We start from the raw sequence: 17,973 nt of genomic DNA, 5'->3' as shown, positions 1-17,973 counted from the left end.
TCCCAAAACAAAAGATAATAAAAGATGGCGCTGAAGAGGTGGAAGATTGGGTGGAGGAAAGGGGAGAATAAAGACAGGAACAAACATAAGGTGAAAGGAGGAAGAAAGAGAGTGAGAGAGAGAGAGAGAGAGTGGGGGAAAACCAACAGGACACAGAGGACATCTTGGTGGATCGCTGAGCTTCACCTACAGGAGTGGGAGGTCACGCCGAGCCGCTAGCCAGAGGTGGAAGGTCATGACGGGTCTATTGCGAGAGTCGACACAGAGAGAGAGAGAGAGAGAGAGAGAGAGAGAGAGAGAGAGAGAGAGAGAGAGAGAACATGACGGTATTTGATCAGACTGTGGGAATATTAGTTAATGGAAGGACTCTAAACCTGTCGAAGGTGAGCTACTTCCCCCCTTCCTCCTCCTTCTTCTCCATCCCTCCCTACCCCCACCTCCTTCATCCCCATCCCTCCCTTCCCCCATCCCTCCCTACCCCCACCTCCTTCATCCCCATCCCTCCCTACCCCCCACCTCCTTCCCCATCTCTCCCACGCTCCCTCTTGCCTCATCCCCATCTCCCCCAGGTAATACCCGGACAGGTGAGGTGAGTCTTACCTGGGAGTTCCCGTAATGACAACAGGCGTGACCCCGGCGGTATCGTGAGGGAGAAGAGTCCTTCCCGCTGTTTCCTTCACGCCTTGTCCTCACTGGGGGAGGGGGAGTAACACCTCATTGTCTTCTTGACGAGGTCCTCCTTCACCAGGGTCGTGAGGGAGGGTGTCCTTCTGCGAGCACGTAGAGGCTTCAAAGGTTCCATTTCTCCAGATAATTCTCAATACGTCAACATACAGCTATATATAGCGTGTAGTCCGACCACAAGCACTTCTGAAGTACCTAACCTTGTCTTAGCGTACCTCAGGCGGGGTGACGCTTAACAAGACGTCAGTTACGCTAAAGAGTGACAGTCTACCATTAGCGCCCATTGAGTGACGTTGGGGACTTATCAGGAGTTAGTTAACACCCTCCCTTAACACGACCTCAGTCACGTGAAGGAATGGTATCCTTACCCTCTAACGGGCCTTTAGCGACCTGTCAGGAGTTCCCTACGCCCCTGTGAGTGATGGACACGACGTGGGGGAATGTGTCCTTCCCCTGGGGACAACATAACTGTGGTTGAGACACACTGAGGGAGGAGCAGCCGGGGGCCAGGTGGTGGCTATGATTACTGCTGTTACTGCTGCTGCTGTTACTGCTACTGCTGTTACTGCTACTACTGCTGCTGCTGTTACTGCTGCTACTACTACTATTGTTGCTACTACTAATGCTGTTACTGCTACTGCTGCTATTACTGCTACTGCTACTATTACTACTATTGCTACCACCAGTACTTAATTTTAGGGGATAACGCTATTTTATTATTGTTATTATTATTATTATTGTTGTTATCATTATTATTACTATTATTATTATTATCATTATTGTTATTATTATTATTATTATCATCCTGTAGACAATTTTAACTTCAAACAGTATAAGACAATAGTTATCCTACCACCATTTGTTTATTTGTATATAAATTTATTTTAGTGTGTCAGTGAACTTTCAAACATGATCTGATTTTTTGCCTGACAAGTGGCGTATCAGCTGACAGGCAAGACTTACCTGTCTCTCTGACACACTGACAGCAACCCAACCTGACACACTTGTTCTCTCTCTCTCTCTCTCTCTCTCTCCACACCACCCCTCCTCACCTACCCCCCTCACCTACCCCCCTCCTCACCTATCCCCCTTCCCCCCTCACACGTAAAGGTTGCCAGTAGTAGTAGTGACCCCTGCTGCACAATGCTACAGTGTTTGTTGATTGTGGCAGATTATAGTGACTTGTGGTAGATTTTTGTAAATTGGGGTAGACTTTGGTATATAGCGGATTGTGGTAAATTGTGATAGATTGTGGTTGATTTTAGTAGATGCTGATGGGTTGGGGTGGGCTATGACGTCACTCAGACTCGAGTGGTGACCTCCGTGACGTCACTCAAATGACCTACCATGCCCTAAATCTCTCTTTGAATCATGACCTTGTGGCACTGAAGGCTCTCTCTCTCCTGGACAATATGGCCGCGTTGACATATTTTACGATACCCTGATTTTTATTGTAAGGTTATTGTATTTTTTTATTTGTAATTTATTGTGATTTATTTATTCAGTGTCTATATTTATTGTTGGGTTTATTTATTCATCGGTTTATTGTATTGTTATTAGTGTTTAATTTCGATTCAATTCTCATCTGATTCACTCACTCACTCGCACACTCACTCACTCACACACTCACTCACTCACTCACACCATCGACCCAGTCTACTCTACCTTGCCATTCATGTCTCCCTCCCTCCCTCCATCCATCCCTCCCTCCCCTCCCTCCATCCCTCTCTCCCTCCCTACTCCTCTCTCTCCCTCCTTCCCTCACCTCTCTACCCCCCTCTTTACCCCCTCTCCCTCCTTCCCCTCTCCCTCCATTCACCATCAACCTAACCTAACCAGACCTTGTTCTTAATTACTCCTCTTGTCTCCCCCAGGTTGGTGATCACCTGCGGTTTACCTGGAGGGTCATGCTGGCCAGGTAGGGTCCACACCAGGTCCCAGGTCACCCTCCCAACAGGTTATATTTGTAGGTCAGGTCAACCCCTCCCCCCCTCCCCCCACCTCTCTCCCACCTTTGTCTGACCCGGTGATGGTGAAGGGGAGAGAGAGAGAGAGAGATTTCTTACTAGTGTGGCCCAGTGGTCAGAAACACCAGACACCAGCCTAATGACCCCGGGTTCAATAGATAGATGGATCACTAAAGGAGGAGATACAGACAGCCAGACAGCACCTGAGCTCGGGGGGGGGGGCGGGCAGGTTATATGGGGGGGGAGTCCTGGAACCATGTAGTGACATTTAAAGGCAAAAGTTTAGGGTGTCAGTGAATCCCCCCCTCCCGACGCCTACCACCACTCCCATCATCATCATCATACCGCTACCCAATATTATATTCTCTCAGTGTTACCACATCGACGTCTCTACCCTTACTTGTAAACCATATTCCGTCAGCAGCCGCCATTTAAGAATTTATCTGGTTACTGACACTTTCGCTGACATCAACACCAATCGCTCTCTCTCTCCCTTTCTCCTGTGTGTGTGTGTGTGATTCTACTTTCATCTTGCTATTTTTTCTTTCCATCTTCTTTATTAGTGTTACTCTTTCTTCTCTCTTCCTCTCTTTCTATTCTTATATTTCCTTCCTTTTCTCTTTTTTATTGCCCCTCTCTTCCTCTTCCTTTCTTTCTTCCTCTTCCCTTTACACTCCCTCCTCCTTCTCTCCCCTTCCTCCTCCTCCCTGTCTCCCTTTCACTCCCTCCTCTCCCTCACCTTTCGACCACCGCCTCATACTAACCTCCAGACGACCTCTAATGACGTGAGGTAGTGGAGGTGGGAGAGAATTCCTCCAGGGTCAATTTTGAATCACTCAGGAAACCTCCCGACCTCTTTCCTCTCTCTGGGAACGTCAAAGTGACTTCCATGTGACCTCCAGACGGCCTCCAGGGTGAGATAGCAGATTGGTGAATACCTCTGTAACCTCTGAACGACCACCACACAACCATTACTGGCCTCTGAGATATCCTCCTACCTCCTACTAACCTCTCATGACCTGGTGATCTGTAAGTTACCTCCTACTAACCTCTCATGATCTGGTGACCTCTAAGTTATCTCCTACCGACCTCGCATGACCTAGTAACCTCAAATTCAGCCCTCTAGGTAGCCTCCAGAGAGGTAATAAAAGAGATCTCGACTCCCTCTTGGGTGTGGCTCTGTGACGCAACTTTATATGGTGTTACTCTCTCTTTCTCTCACTCACATATACCTCATTTATTTATCTATCTATCTATCTATCTACATTAGGTTGGGTTTTGGTTAGGTTAGGTTAAGTTAGATTGTAATTACTAATGAACTAATCTCTAGTCGATCAAATTATTACATCAAGATGATTCCAAACAGATTATAGGACAGTATGGTTAAGAGCTCCCCCATTACACGTTGTTTACATTCTACTCCACTCCCTCGTGCTTGACCTGTAAAAATGCTCCCTGAGTGGCCCACGTGTAAATAAAAGCGCTTGTAATGCTCCCTGAGTGGCCCACGTGTAAATAAAAGCGCTTGTAATGCTCTCTGAGTGGTCTTTAACTAAATAATTAAAGGTAAATGGACCTTCTTAAATAATTGTAAGGATTCTGTTGCTCCAAGTGACCCACAAAATGCTCTCTTAAGTGTGCCTTGGTTAGATAAGTTGTAATGTTTTCTAAGTGGCCCACACGTAAACAGGCAACTTAGACTGCTCTGTAGGTGGCCCACACGTAAACAAACACGTGGCGACAAAAACCTTTCAGAAACCATCCACTGAGTACAAGAGGAGGTACTGAACAGAGAGACAGACAGACAGAGAGACAGACAGACAGGTGAAGACGAAAGTTCCAGCCACCTCGAATATGTTACATCAGGTCTACACGTTCTCCTCTGAGTTACTTGGGAGGGAGAGAAAGGGAGGGAAGGAAGTGAAGGGAGAACGAGGGAGGAATAAGGAAATTGATGAGATGATGGGTGATGTCACAAGATTGTTAAGTTGATGGGTGACGTCACAGAGATGTCAGTGAGATCCAAAGCCGCCGTCACTCAGACGAAGAGTGACATAAAAGTCATCATTATCCACCTGCAGTGACATTTTGTTGTGACATATAAACTAGTTTGATGATAAGTATCGTGCCTGTCACTCTCAAACTCCTTGACGGACGCACGCACGGACGGAATAACGGAACCCACGCACAGACGGAATAACGAACGCACGAACGGAATAACGGACTCACGCACGGACGGATTATTACGATAATTACAAACCGCAGAGGAGGAATGTAAGCGACGGACTATTTGTAAGATGGAACAAACGAAAAACTAGAACCATTGCGTCTTTGGCTCGATTAATAACCGTTCATTTGTCTAGCTGGGGGGGGGGGGCGTATTGCGTTGTTTCAATAAGCCATAAGAAGTAATTCATCACGAGAAGGTCAACTCTGCTACGCCCTTAACCACCGGCATCCAAGGACGTCGTCGTTAAAGGTCAATAAACAGCTGGTTTTAGGTCCTTGTGTTTAATAGGGCAGATCATTATTTCTTTTGCCTTGGCTGCTTGTGGTCACTCGCGCCATAATATCAGAATTCCGACACTCAGTATTGTCATGTCCGCTTTAATACATTATTTATTTTAACATTTATTACATGAATGCTTATTGAATTACGAAATTAACTTTTTTTTATTCTTAGAAGTAAATTAATTCGTTTACTTAAAAAAACCCAATAATAATAGTTAATCCATTTGTGATAATATTGATTATGTGTTAAAGGAATATCCTTCCTTCCTTAGGCTTTAGTAAGCCCCTTTATAATATTTATACTGTATATACTTGTCACACTTGCCAGATGCTTCTGGTGTCATTGTACAGGGGTACCTAGTGACAGCACTAGGATCCCGCTTCTTCTATCAAGGAATAAACAATTGAAATTGAAATTGAATCCAGTTGTATTTAAAATGTCAAATGGAATCAAGTTATGCCATTCAATTCGTGGAAATAAACATATTATCAATTTCCGGTGGATACAATCAACTTGACTCCTGTCAGTTACCCGTCCACCTTCAACTCTGATGCAGACGGGGGGTAATACATGATGGTGAGCTGTGAGACGGAAAGTGAAAGGAACCTGTCTTGTGTTCCAGCTCAGACCGGCGGGAACCAGTACGATCTCTCAATGGACGGGAGGTTGTTTTCCCCAGGATATATAAGGACATTGATAAACATGTCAGTAAGTGTAGTATACTAAACACAAACTACGCTAACGCATCTCGCATAACAATGAAGATAAAGTTGTGTAATGTTGTCAGTTATTGTTTCTTTATTTCATTATTGGTTCAGTTTTTTCGTGGATTCCTTAAAAAGCTGGTGAGAATACCTTGTTTGTCCTGGAGAAGATATGAGTGTGTACTTTCTTTTTTAGAGTTTGTACCAAAAAGATCGTGTTACTTATACAAGGAGTCAGAACCTATATATATAATAATGCAATAAACGGACAGCATGTGTGTGTGTTTGGAGGCAATATCCATATTTAATAATGGAAAAAAGTTAATAGGCGGTGTATTGCGGTGTGTGTGAACTGGTCCTGCCCAGTATAAATAAAAACTGGTGGAAGTTCCTGCCGTCAAATGTTCCCGCGGGCGATGACCAGTCTCGTCCGATAGTGGTGACGACGAGTGCTTACCATGACTATATTTAATATGTAACCTTGGCATATTCCTTATTAGAGACATTCACTACATATGTGTTTTAATATAGTAATTCCTTAGGTTTCTGTCACAAAGAATATTACCACTGCAGTACTACAATTATTTCACTAGACGAAAGGTTTCCGAGTCAAGACAGCCCTCAGATAAAAGCAATATTGATTAAATAACAAATAATGCTGGTCGTCACAGATGGACTTTAAACTGAATGAGATAATAAATTTTTTGGAGAGTAGCTACAACACTTTGGTATGATGTGTGCATATGTATAACAAACAAATAATAATGAATAAAATGAAAAAAATACTTGTACTACTATAATAATAATAATAATAATAACACAGTTTTGATGATATTTCTGAATTTGTCTGCAAATAATATTATCATAGTTTGTGTATGTGTATATTCATGAGAGAGAGAGAGAGAGAGAGAGAGAGAGAGAGAGAGAGAGAGAGGACCTAACTCTCCATCGCAGGGCTCAGTCATCACCATAAGTCACACAGTAGAGTGGTGGCAAGAGGTTATGGTACTGTACACTGCATCACCACCTGTCCCCAGCGACCTGACATTTACACACCTGGAAAAAGTTACTTGGAAGTTGTTGATATATTATGTGTCTCTCTCTCTCTCTCTCTCATAATTTAAATACAGTAAAGACAATTATAACCCAGAACACTCGCCAGGTAACAGAGCGGTTGCGGACGTTTACAAGACAAGCGGGCAATCGTTTGGCAGACGGGTGTGGGCGCGCGCGAGAGAGAGAGCGCGTTATCGGTCAACAATAGAATGTCAGGGTGCGCAGCGTCACACCGACCGACCGACCGACCGTCCGTGACTTTTCGCCTTTTGCAGACGCCTCCATCGCTCTCTATATTGTGCTAAATCCACGACGACCTTGTGCCCGCTAACCTTCTCTGGGCGCCGCCGGCCATGATAATCTCTCAGGACTAAACGGCTACTGAACACTCCTTTAACTGCCTGCTGGGTGTTGCAAAATTCTCCTCTATAGATTGACTGATGATTGATTGTTTGAGTGTCATGACGTCAGAAGTGGAGAATTGTGATTGGATTATTGATATTGATGTCAGAAGTAGTGGCTTGTGTATCTAATAATGACGTTAGAGGTGGAGGCTTGTGATTAGAGGTGTTGACAGTGATGTCAGAGGCAGTGGCTCGTGATTGGGTGTCTAATATTAACGTCAGAGGCGGAGGCATATGATTTGACACCCCAGCAATAACGTCAAAGATAAACACCAATCACCAGGTACCTTGAGTCTTAGGACACCTCAGAAGTGACGCCACCTGACAACAAGAAAAAATAACACATCATTAACTTAAAATAACGTCGGACTTAACGAGGAAAGTTAAAATATTTTGCGTCACTCCACCACGACTTCCATCTTTGACCACGATTAAGAGTCCTCTGAACCATGTAAGGTCATCACAGTAAGATTACGGTGACCTCGGCTGATCTAATCGCTAGAAGATCGTACCTACTAGGGTAGTGAACTAGTATCTAGGAGTAACACTAGATATCTGACCTAGCATCTGAAGAGGTCACCAGATTAGCTTCCCTCGTATCTAGGACAGCTACATTAGTCTGACCTAGTACAGTATAGTGACTTGTCGTGACCTATAGCGAGAACTGCTACTCGAGGGATTTATTACTGAAGGTGAACCTAACCTAACCTAACCTAACCTGGTGTTACTGTAATAAAAAACTGGTGAGGTCTAAGGTCAGGTGTTGGTGTATGTTTAAGAATATAAAACTTAGGACCACCTGAACATTACCCCCCCCCCTCCAGCTTATTACACCTGATGATTAAACACCGTAACGTTACCTGCGGGGTTAGGTTAGGTTAGTTTAGGTTAAGTTGGATTAAGTTATGTTGTAGTGTGGTTATATAGGTTAGTTTAGGTGTTCCATGGGACCGAACTGGTGTCTTCAGAGGAGCTGTGATGTCTCGTCCACCACACCGTCTTGGCCTGTGTATTGATGTAACTATCAGACAGTCGGTGAGTGGCCAGATGGGCGTGAGATCATCTTTCAATAAAGGATTTTTACAATGAATGCCTACCACTCAGTCAGACAACCTGACCATTTGGTGGAGGTCAAGTTTGGTAGGTTAATGCAACCAGCTTTAGAAACACAACGTCATGGATTCTATCCAATCACAGCCTGGCTGACGGGCGCCCTCTAGCCGTATTCTGTGTTATTGTGAGAATGTTAACATTATGTCATTAACTGAACTATGACCAGCAGTCACACACACACACACACACCTTTATTATTGCTGGGAAACATCAGGGCGTGACGTCATCACCTCCCCCTCTAACACCTTCCTCATCTTGCAGGTGGAGTTTGCTGTTGCTGGTAGCGCTGGCCTCGTGCGAGGCCTACCCTAATAATGAACGCCGCCGCCTCCTCTTCAGTGCCCGCAATCGACCGAATCTCCTCTCCCGCCGCACGGGCACCACCACTGAGTCTCCCACAGACTCCGCCACTGAACCAGCACCACAGGAGGAGGACCCCGAGACCCAGGTCCCCCTACGTAGGCCGAGTATGAGATTCGGTCTGCGGCCAGGGTCAATGTCCCTGAAGAGTAAGATCAACGAACAGCGGACCGAGAAGGTGGAGGAGGAAGAGACTCACCCGGAGGCGAAGGAGACTGTGGTCATCATTGACCCTCAGCTGGGCCAGGAGTATGTCGCCCTCGCCACGGGTGAAGACGCCGCCGAGAAAGCTCCTGCGAACAGACCAGAGCCCGAGATCCTCACCAAGCCCATCCCCGGACAGGAATTTGTGGCCTTCCAGGCATCTCCTCCTATCTCGGATAGTGTCATCACAGCCGAGAACGGAGAGCTCGTGTACGTGGGTATCGATGAGACCTCAGAAGGACCAGCTGCCATAGCTGTGGAGACGATCCCCGAGGTCGCCCACGAGGATGTACCTTCTGTCGCCGACCAGCAGATCATCGAATCGGAGCTCGACGCCATCCTCCTTACTCCTGACGAAGTCGTTCCTATCCTGGAGGAGGCACCAGTGACCGAGACGGCTGACCTCTACAATGAAGCTGTGGCCGAGATCGATTTGGTAACTGTGCAGCCCGTGGAGGAGTTGATCATGACTCCCGCGCCCCTGAAGAAGGTGACGGGAATGGAACCAGAGTTAGAGACTCTAATCTCCGTGGTAACCAGTCTCCCGACCCAGCAGGTGGAGGGCGAGAACATGCACGTGGACCACCACAGTGAGGTCGAGCACAGTTACGTGGACCCCGAGAACGAGACCTTGGAGTACGACTACTACTACGACTATGAAGAGTTCAATGACACCTATCCCCTGACTGACTCCACTCTGGGAGCTGTCCACGCTAACCACACTGAACTTGTTCATCACACTGAGACTCTTCACAAGAATGAATCTGCTCCAGAACCTGAACCTGTCTCAGAACCTGAACCTGTCTCAGAACCTGAACCTGTCTCAGAACCTGAACCTGTCCCAGATCATGAAACTGTCCCAGAACATGAAACTGTCCCAGAACATGAAACTGTCCCAGAACCCGAAACTGTCCCAGAATCTGAAACTGTCCCAGAACCTGAACCTGTCTCAGAACATGAACCTGTCCCAGAACCTGAACCTGTCTCAGAACATGAACCTGTCTCAGAACATGAACCTGTCCCAGAACCTGAACCTGTCTCAGAACATGAACCTGTCCCAGAACCTGAATCCGAGACCGTATATGAAGAGATCTCGACCCTGGCTCCTGAAGCCGCCACGGAGGTGCCGGTGGAGGCGGAGGCCTCCGTCAAGGCTGCTCGCTCAGATGAACCAAACATTGAGATCCTGAACGCTGGCGAGAAGGAGCAGAAGAACCCACCCGTCAATGACCTCTACGGCAAGTACTTCGACGAGAGCCAACTTGACTTCGGGAAGGGTGCCAACGAAAACCAGGAGAAGCTTCTCTTCCCCTCTGAGACGGAACAGAAGACCAGGAGCAAGATTGAGATCAAGGAAGTGAACGGCCAGCTGTATGAGTATGAGTATATTTACTACTACGACGACGAGTACCCGGTGTATGACGACGGGGACACCGCCGCCGTCGATGTGGACTCACCCACAGATCCAGCGGCCCCCACCCCAGACACAGCCGACCCCGCTACAGACACAGCCGACCCCGCCCTTCCTGCCGAAGACCCCGACACCACCACCACCAGCACCACCACTACCACTACCACTTCCACCACTACACCTCCTCCTACTACAACTGCTACCACCACCACCACTACCACTGCTCGTGGCTTTGGCAGGGCCCGAGGGAGCAGCAGGTCACGTGGAACTAGCAGGAGCGAGACAGAGGAGAGCAGTGGAGCAGAAGAGAGTAGTAGGACTGACAGTAGGAGAACAGACAGCAGCAGGACAGATGGCAGGAGGACAGACAGCAGGACAGACAGCAGGAGGACAGACAGCAGGACAGACAGCAGGAGGACAGACACCAGGACAGACAGCAGGACAGACAGCAGGAGGACAGACAGCAGGACAGACAGCAGGAGGACTGACAGCAGGACAGATAGCAGGAGGACAGACAGTAGCACGAGAGAGAATGGCAGGAACTCCTTCAGCAACAGGTTCCGTAGCAGCCGGCCAGTAGTTGAACCTCAGGAGGAGAATGTGATCGAGGAGCAAGAGATATCCCCAGCACGCGGGAGGACCTTCGAGTCCAGCCGATCGTCATCCCGCGGCAGAGGAAGTTTCCAAGGCCGGGAGAACACCATCAACAACGCTGTACACGGCGTGACAGTCGAGGAGGACAAGCTGCCCGCCCAAACCCGCTTCCCACCTCGCACCACCACGCCCACGCCCTCCCGTTTCCGCGAGCCACTCTTCCAGGAATCCTCACGCGTGGGTCTTGATGAACAGGAGGATGTTCCTCTTATCCCGGAGGTGACAGGGGCTCATGATACACGGGGACGCCAATCTTCTCGAGGTGGTCGGCTGTTTACCCCGGAGGTGTCGACGCCAGCGCCCGAGCTGGTCGAGGAGATCACCACCGATATGCCTGACACTACAACCATGTCACCAACTTCTCTTTCCATCGTCAACCTTTACGCTCTCGCCCAGGCAGCCGACGCCGAGGACACGAATGAGACCACCACACAGATCCCTGACGCGGCGGACTATAACACAGAGATCCCCTTCGAGTACGTGGACTATTATGATTACTCAGATATAACCACCGAGGGCCCCTCATACCTGCCAGAGAACATCACTGAACTTAGTGAACCTCAAGCAGAACCTGAACCTGAACCAGAACCTAGCACGGAGGAACCAACTACTTCTACCACAACCAGTACCACAACCACTACTACTACCACTACCACGACCACCACCACAACTCCAGAACCCACTACCACTGCTGCTCCAACCAGAGGCCGGGAACGATTTGGATTCAGGTCTCGCGGGACTTCTGCAGGTACTTTCGGTGGTCGTGACGGATCCAGGCGGACTCAAGTCACCACAACAACTGCAAAACCACCTCAGGAGTCCAACTCCCGGCCAAGCTTGAGCAGACCAGTAAGCCGACTCGGTGCCAGAACTCGTTTAGGCAGCAACCGGTTCAGGAACCAACAAACGAATGAACCAGAACCAGAAGTGACCACAGAGACCAAGAGAGTCGAGCTAGAGGAGTCGACTACAGAGGCGTCTGCCACCAGAGACAATGGCGGCTTCAGGTCCAGATTTAACAAACCTCGTATCAGCTCCTTCGGGTCCTTCAGGTCTCGAGGAAGTACAAAGTCAGACACAGAAGCCACTGAGGCACCTACACGCAAGCCAGCACCCGCATCACGACCCAAGCCAAACTTACCCTCAAGAGGCGGCCTCCGGAACAGGTTTAGAGGACGCGGAACGACAGAACCACCAGCTGTGACCGCCACTGAACCCACTCCTGAGGAAGGTGCTGTGGATCCTACTGGAGAAGCCTTCGAGGAAATTCAAGCTGTGGAAGGTGGAGAGTTGAGTGCAGATAATATTGCGGATCTAACTACCTCCGCTCCCGTCCCTACCAAGCCTTCAGTAACCCGTGGTAGAAGACCAATGAACAGACATCGCTTTGGCGGCATCGGAGGATCAAGAGGTAGGCGTCCGTCCGGCGATGAGGGTGAGAAGTCCAAACCAGAAGCACGTGCAGAGCGGCCCAAGGCAGCCCCCACCGCTAGTTCTCCGCCTCCAAAACGCACCTCCTTCCTGAATCGGGCTCGTCCATCTCGCCTCAGGAACAACAACAGGAACCATGGAGGTTCTCGCACTGATGCCACGGAGACTCCTGCTGAAGAAACTCCCCAAGTTAATATCGCTGCTGAGGACTTTGTTGTTGAAGAAGTCGCTGATCAAGACACAGCTGCCGCCGCCCCTGAGGAAGCGGCACAGGAAGAAACACCCAGTGAAGCCACGGAACCTAGACGAGGAGGCGGCGGCGGCAGGCGTGGTGGCGGCTTCTTAAACCGCCGTTTTCGCACCCGGCAGCCCGCAGCAGGCACTCGGGCACCAGCCAAGAAGCAGAAGGTAACAACACCTGCTCCTGCACCGAGAAAATCCAGCTCGTCGCTCCTCAGCCGGAGAAGAAACCGTCCTGGGAAGCGCAACGAAAACGCCGCCAAGGCGGAGGCCGACCCTGCCCAGGACGCACCTGTAGACGCTGAAGCACAGCCAGCAGGTGAGTCGTACTGTCGCATCTGTTGGAGTTACAGTAGATGAAAACTCAGTTTGGCTCATCATATAGTTAAGAGAACACCGCAACTCACTACACAAGTTGCCTTAACTTCAGTTACAAGTTGCCTTGTTATTGTCTGAGATATTTAATAATTTGTTAGTGAGTTTTCTAGATAGGCTTTGGTCTTATTGTTTCTTAAATTGGAACTAAAAAGGCAAGACAGCAACGAATATCATATGAAGGATTTCACTTAGGTCAAAACAGACATGAACATCGTAGTGTTGCTGTAGGTAGACAATGTTACCAGGATAAATATTTTATGTTTAATGATTTATGTTTAGTTTACGACTCGTACCATCACGGCAGTTGTTAACGTACAGTAGCAGAAATACCTCAACAATTTATTCTAATAATAAGTAATACTATAATAGGTCTTACTTTACATTAAGAACAACAACACTATAATATTCCTTGTGGGTTTTATCATACACGATTATTCATATAATTGTATAATAGACCTTATTTATCAAAGTCTTTATTCCAAACACCCATTTTGAACGAGAATGCGGACGACGACTTTGACCAATTGGCAAAGCCCAGCTGCAGGACGAGATGACGTCAACACCAGCCGACCAATCACGAATCAGTCAGGGAACAAAAGAGACGACGTTACTATAGACCAGCCGACCAATCACAAGTCAGCTGAAGACTAAAACAACAGAAGACGACTAAATCCAGAACTTTAGCACAGCTGTCGTGTTTTGAAGACGACTTGTCAACACCTCCAGCACGACCACACCAGGACGACGTCAAACAAACTGAAAACAAATCCTCTCACTTGACTAAATATCACACACACACACATATACACACACACACACTTGAGTACTCTTTAAAACCAAACATATTTACTCATAAGATTCATTCATTCTCTTGTTTATGACACTCAATACTCACCATTCACCTCTTAACTCAACAGTAGGTGTGTGGAGGTCCCTCTCCCCAGCTTATCAAAGACTCTGTCACATGGTATGATAATTGACCTATCAGCAGCCCTGCTCACTTCTAACAGCCAGCCAATAAAAATGTTCGTAGAGTCTATGGTTGGTGAGGACGCATAGTCGATTGGTCACTTATCACATCAGGGTGTGGTTGGATGGTCACTTAAGTATCAGGGTGTGGTTGGATGGTCACTTACAGGGTTTAGTTGGGTGGTCACTTCAGTATCAGGGTGTGGTGGATGGTCACCTATGTATCAGGGTTTAGTTGGGTGGTCACTTAAGTATCAGGGTGTGGTTGGGGGGGGTCACTAGCACTGACAACGTGGCTGATATTCTCTCCTCCTCCTGCAGAAGAACAACATCAGCTCGAGGGAGAAGTTTTCGACGACGGGGTGGTGGAAGAGGCGGCGCCCGTCGAGGCAGAACAACCACAGGAACCGTCGGAGGAGCCTAATAGAGGGAACAACGGGCAGAGACCCCGCAACAGGTTCTCCTTATTCAACAGGCGCCGCAACAGAAGCTAGAGAGCGTCCCGTCCTCCCAACTCGTCTCCCTCCATACTTTCCCTTCCTCCTCTCCTCTCCGCATCCTCCTAAGTCTTTCTCACCCCCTGTTTCTCTTCTTTGTCATCTCTTTCCTTCTCCATCTCCTCCATCTCCTCCTTCTCCTCCACTCTTTCTTCCCTTTCTCCTCTCCTCATCATCCACATCATCATAGTCATCACCGTCATCACCCCAGTGAGCTTCATCGTCGTCGACGTCATCATCGGAGGTCTGGCCTTCGTCAGATGGTGGTTCTTGACTCTGGGGGCCCATGAGAGGGCCATCCTCATGACGCTGCTGTAAGCCAACCCTAATTGGCACTGTATCACACCAGCGTCTGTGGCACCAGTAGACACCAGGGCCAAGTATCCTGCAGGTCGACAGACAGACACAGTAAATCAAACTAATCCTGACGATCATTCCTGAGCCAGGAAGGGTGTGTGGCATACGCCCCTCCTCTCACCATGTTCCTGTACCTCAACATTATAGAACTTCCCTCTCATCAAACATCACCTTAGCACACCTGACCTTTGACCTGAGACCTTACCTGACCTCAAATTCCCCCCAGAGTAGGGAGGGTCAGGCCTGGCCGGATAGACTCCACACGAGTGATCTTGGTTGTGGCACCAAGTTTCGTGTTTCTGATACTTCCCGCCAATGTGTCCCTAACGTGACCCAGAACAATAAGGGCTTAAAGAGCTCCCCAGTACTCTAGATATTAACCTTTAGAGCCCTGGCGCACCAGTCGACTTGGACCATGTGATAAAACGTCCTTCTTTCATGAACCTTGTAGATAACGATTTCATTTGACCTTATTTAATGAATCGTAGACTGTGTAAATATTTTGTATTCGTATTTTTTAAAGAAAAATATCCTTCTCTCTACTAAGTATTATATGGCCACGATTTACAGATCTTATACCCGTACAGCGAGTGTAAACTGCTGTAGTTTATAACATGGAGATATATGATCAACCAATAGCCTTTTTAATCCGATTTTAAAAACAATTTTAAGCTTATGTCGTTTAGTGCTTGCTCTAAGGTCTAAATTATCCACAGTTTCATTATGACATTGATAATCAAACAGACGTACACCATCGTCAGTGTTGCAACACATGTCTCACAATTTTTTTGAACTCAATATTTTCTATAAAAAAATCCAATATTGTTTTTGTGTAGGCGAAATAAGTTTTGCAATTATACCAGACAGTTAATTCCAGTGGGATATATATAAGTTTCTACTATATATCAAACTTTTCCCACTGTGAAACATGCATAAAGATAATATTGTGTGAATGTATGTATGTTTAAGGAACGTGACTCCCCAGAGGCCCGTTCTGCTACGTCTGCTGCTAACCCGTGACGTCACGTAAACAAACGTGACGTCACAGGCATCATGACGTTACGGAACGAGCTGCTTAATGCTGACCTCTGCGAGTGTCATTCAATAGGACATTGACTACCTTTCTTCTTTTCTTATAAAGTAAAGGAATGAAAAAATTATCCTACACAGACAACCTCAACACCTTACAGTCTCAGCCATCACAAACGAGAATTTTAGTACGACGTTAAGTCATTATTTTGCCATTAAATTTGTAAAACAAAATTTTCTTAATATAATTATGTTAAAGAACTTAGTAAAAACAACACGATCCCTAATCCATTAATTTAAAGATGAAATATAACAAAACACACGACAATCTTCTGTATAGGAGCCTGTGAACATTATTCACCGTTATCCCCGTTTGTTATGGCTGAGGCCTCACACCATTGCCTGGACACAGCCATCCTTCACCACCACTCCTGGAAGACCTGCATCACTTAGCCAAACCTGTGTACAGTTTTATACTATGACATATATCCTTTGTTTGAGATACAGTATATATATATATATATATATATATATATATATATATATATATATATATATATATATATATATATATATATATATATTATATATATATATATATATATATATATATATATATATATATATATATATATATATATATATATATATATATATATATGTTTATATATATATATATATATATATATATATATATATATATATATACATACACCAGTGATGTCAGTATACCTTCCTAGATTATTTTGTATTACCCTGTGAGCTGTATCCAGACAGTGGGCGGGGCTTAGCTCTGACGTCACTCTCGCCTAGACTCATTATCTGGGCTGTGCCAATATTCCAAGTCTGTGTACAGTGCCTTTGTAAATAAACATGGTTATCCTATTGCTTAACTCGTTGTTTTATTATTTTCCTCTTATGTTCACTATTAAGTCTGGGAATCTCCACTTATAATAAAGGGACATGTGTCTGTTTCAACACCAGCGTCACTGAAATTTTACAAAAATTACGATATTAGTTTTCCTCAAAATGTTAAGTAAGTGTGACACCATATATATATATATATATATATATATATATATATATATATATATATATATATATATATATATATATATATATATATGTGTGTGTGTGTGTGTATATATATAATCAACAACTCAAGCCTCCAGGATTCGAGCCCACGGGCCACGAGCCCATGATTGTGACCGGGGAACGCTACCTCTGGACTACCAGGATACTGGTGGTCCAGAGGTAGCGTTCCCCGGTCACAGTCATGGGCTCGTGGGCCGTGCGTTCGAATCCTGGCGGGTTGAGGTGTTGATTGTATGTAGAATTCCGCGTTTTAGAATATATTACACAGACTGACTAGCAAATGAAGAAGCACTAAAGTTAGCAAAAACTTGAAAAGAAATACTCGAAATTTAAAAGAAAAAAATCATACTTTGTTCATATAAATAAGGATAATAACAAAAATATTAATGGGAATGCTGGGAAAGGCAGAGACTGGAATGGATGAATGAAATTAAATACTGGATTCTCGGAGGTGCAAAATACTGTATGATGGTAAAAATAGCCCAACAACGTTTAAAGTGGAGGACTGTGGTCGCCAACCCTCAGATATGAGGACGGCACTCTGATTGATTAGGATTTAGGTCATCATTTGTCAGCTTAGTTGCCGCTCAGGCGATTGGTCCCTTCTTTTATTACTTTGTTGTGAACTTTATTATCCAGTGTTAGTTCAGGAGGAAACCTGTATTGGTAGAGCCACACTGGATAACATCTTCTTCCTACTTGTGTCTAGGATAGGGCTGGGAGTCGAACCCACGATATACAAGAGAGATGCTCAGTGCTCACTGTACCACCAACACACTTTACCATTTCTAGTGCGGGTATACAGTATGTGACTCGATTAAATACATCCTAGGTTTTCAAAAATAATTTATCATAATATAAAAGCCATTAAATCAGTTTATTAATATTAACAAGTCCGCTGCGCATCT

The 17,973-nt window shown here is 46.2% G+C and overlaps 1 protein-coding gene across 2 annotated transcripts in view; it reads left to right on the top strand.

Annotated features, from left to right (window-relative positions):
- The window catches only part of LOC121857095 (flocculation protein FLO11-like), a 54,221-nt gene extending 37,986 nt beyond the window's left edge, over positions 1-16,235 (top strand). Inside the window, exons 2-4 of one of the 2 annotated variants that reach the window (XM_042352965.1) lie at positions 8,702-9,996; positions 10,051-13,059; positions 14,409-16,235. In XM_042352965.1, coding sequence (XP_042208899.1) covers positions 8,702-9,996; positions 10,051-13,059; positions 14,409-14,581 — 4,477 coding nt within the window. In that variant the 3' untranslated portion in view covers positions 14,582-16,235. Of the gene's footprint in view, positions 1-8,701; positions 13,060-14,408 lie in introns of both variants that reach the window. The other variant, XM_042352963.1, reaches the window with a different exon arrangement.
- Positions 16,236-17,973: the final 1,738 nt, after the last annotated feature.

The sequence above is a fragment of the Homarus americanus genome, unplaced genomic scaffold, assembly GCF_018991925.1.
Source record: "Homarus americanus isolate GMGI-L3 unplaced genomic scaffold, GMGI_Hamer_2.0 scaffold20465, whole genome shotgun sequence".
Lineage (NCBI taxonomy): Eukaryota > Metazoa > Arthropoda > Malacostraca > Decapoda > Nephropidae > Homarus > Homarus americanus.
The sequence above is the reverse complement of the archived record's forward strand: the minus strand, read 5'-3'. Positions and strand labels throughout refer to the sequence as shown.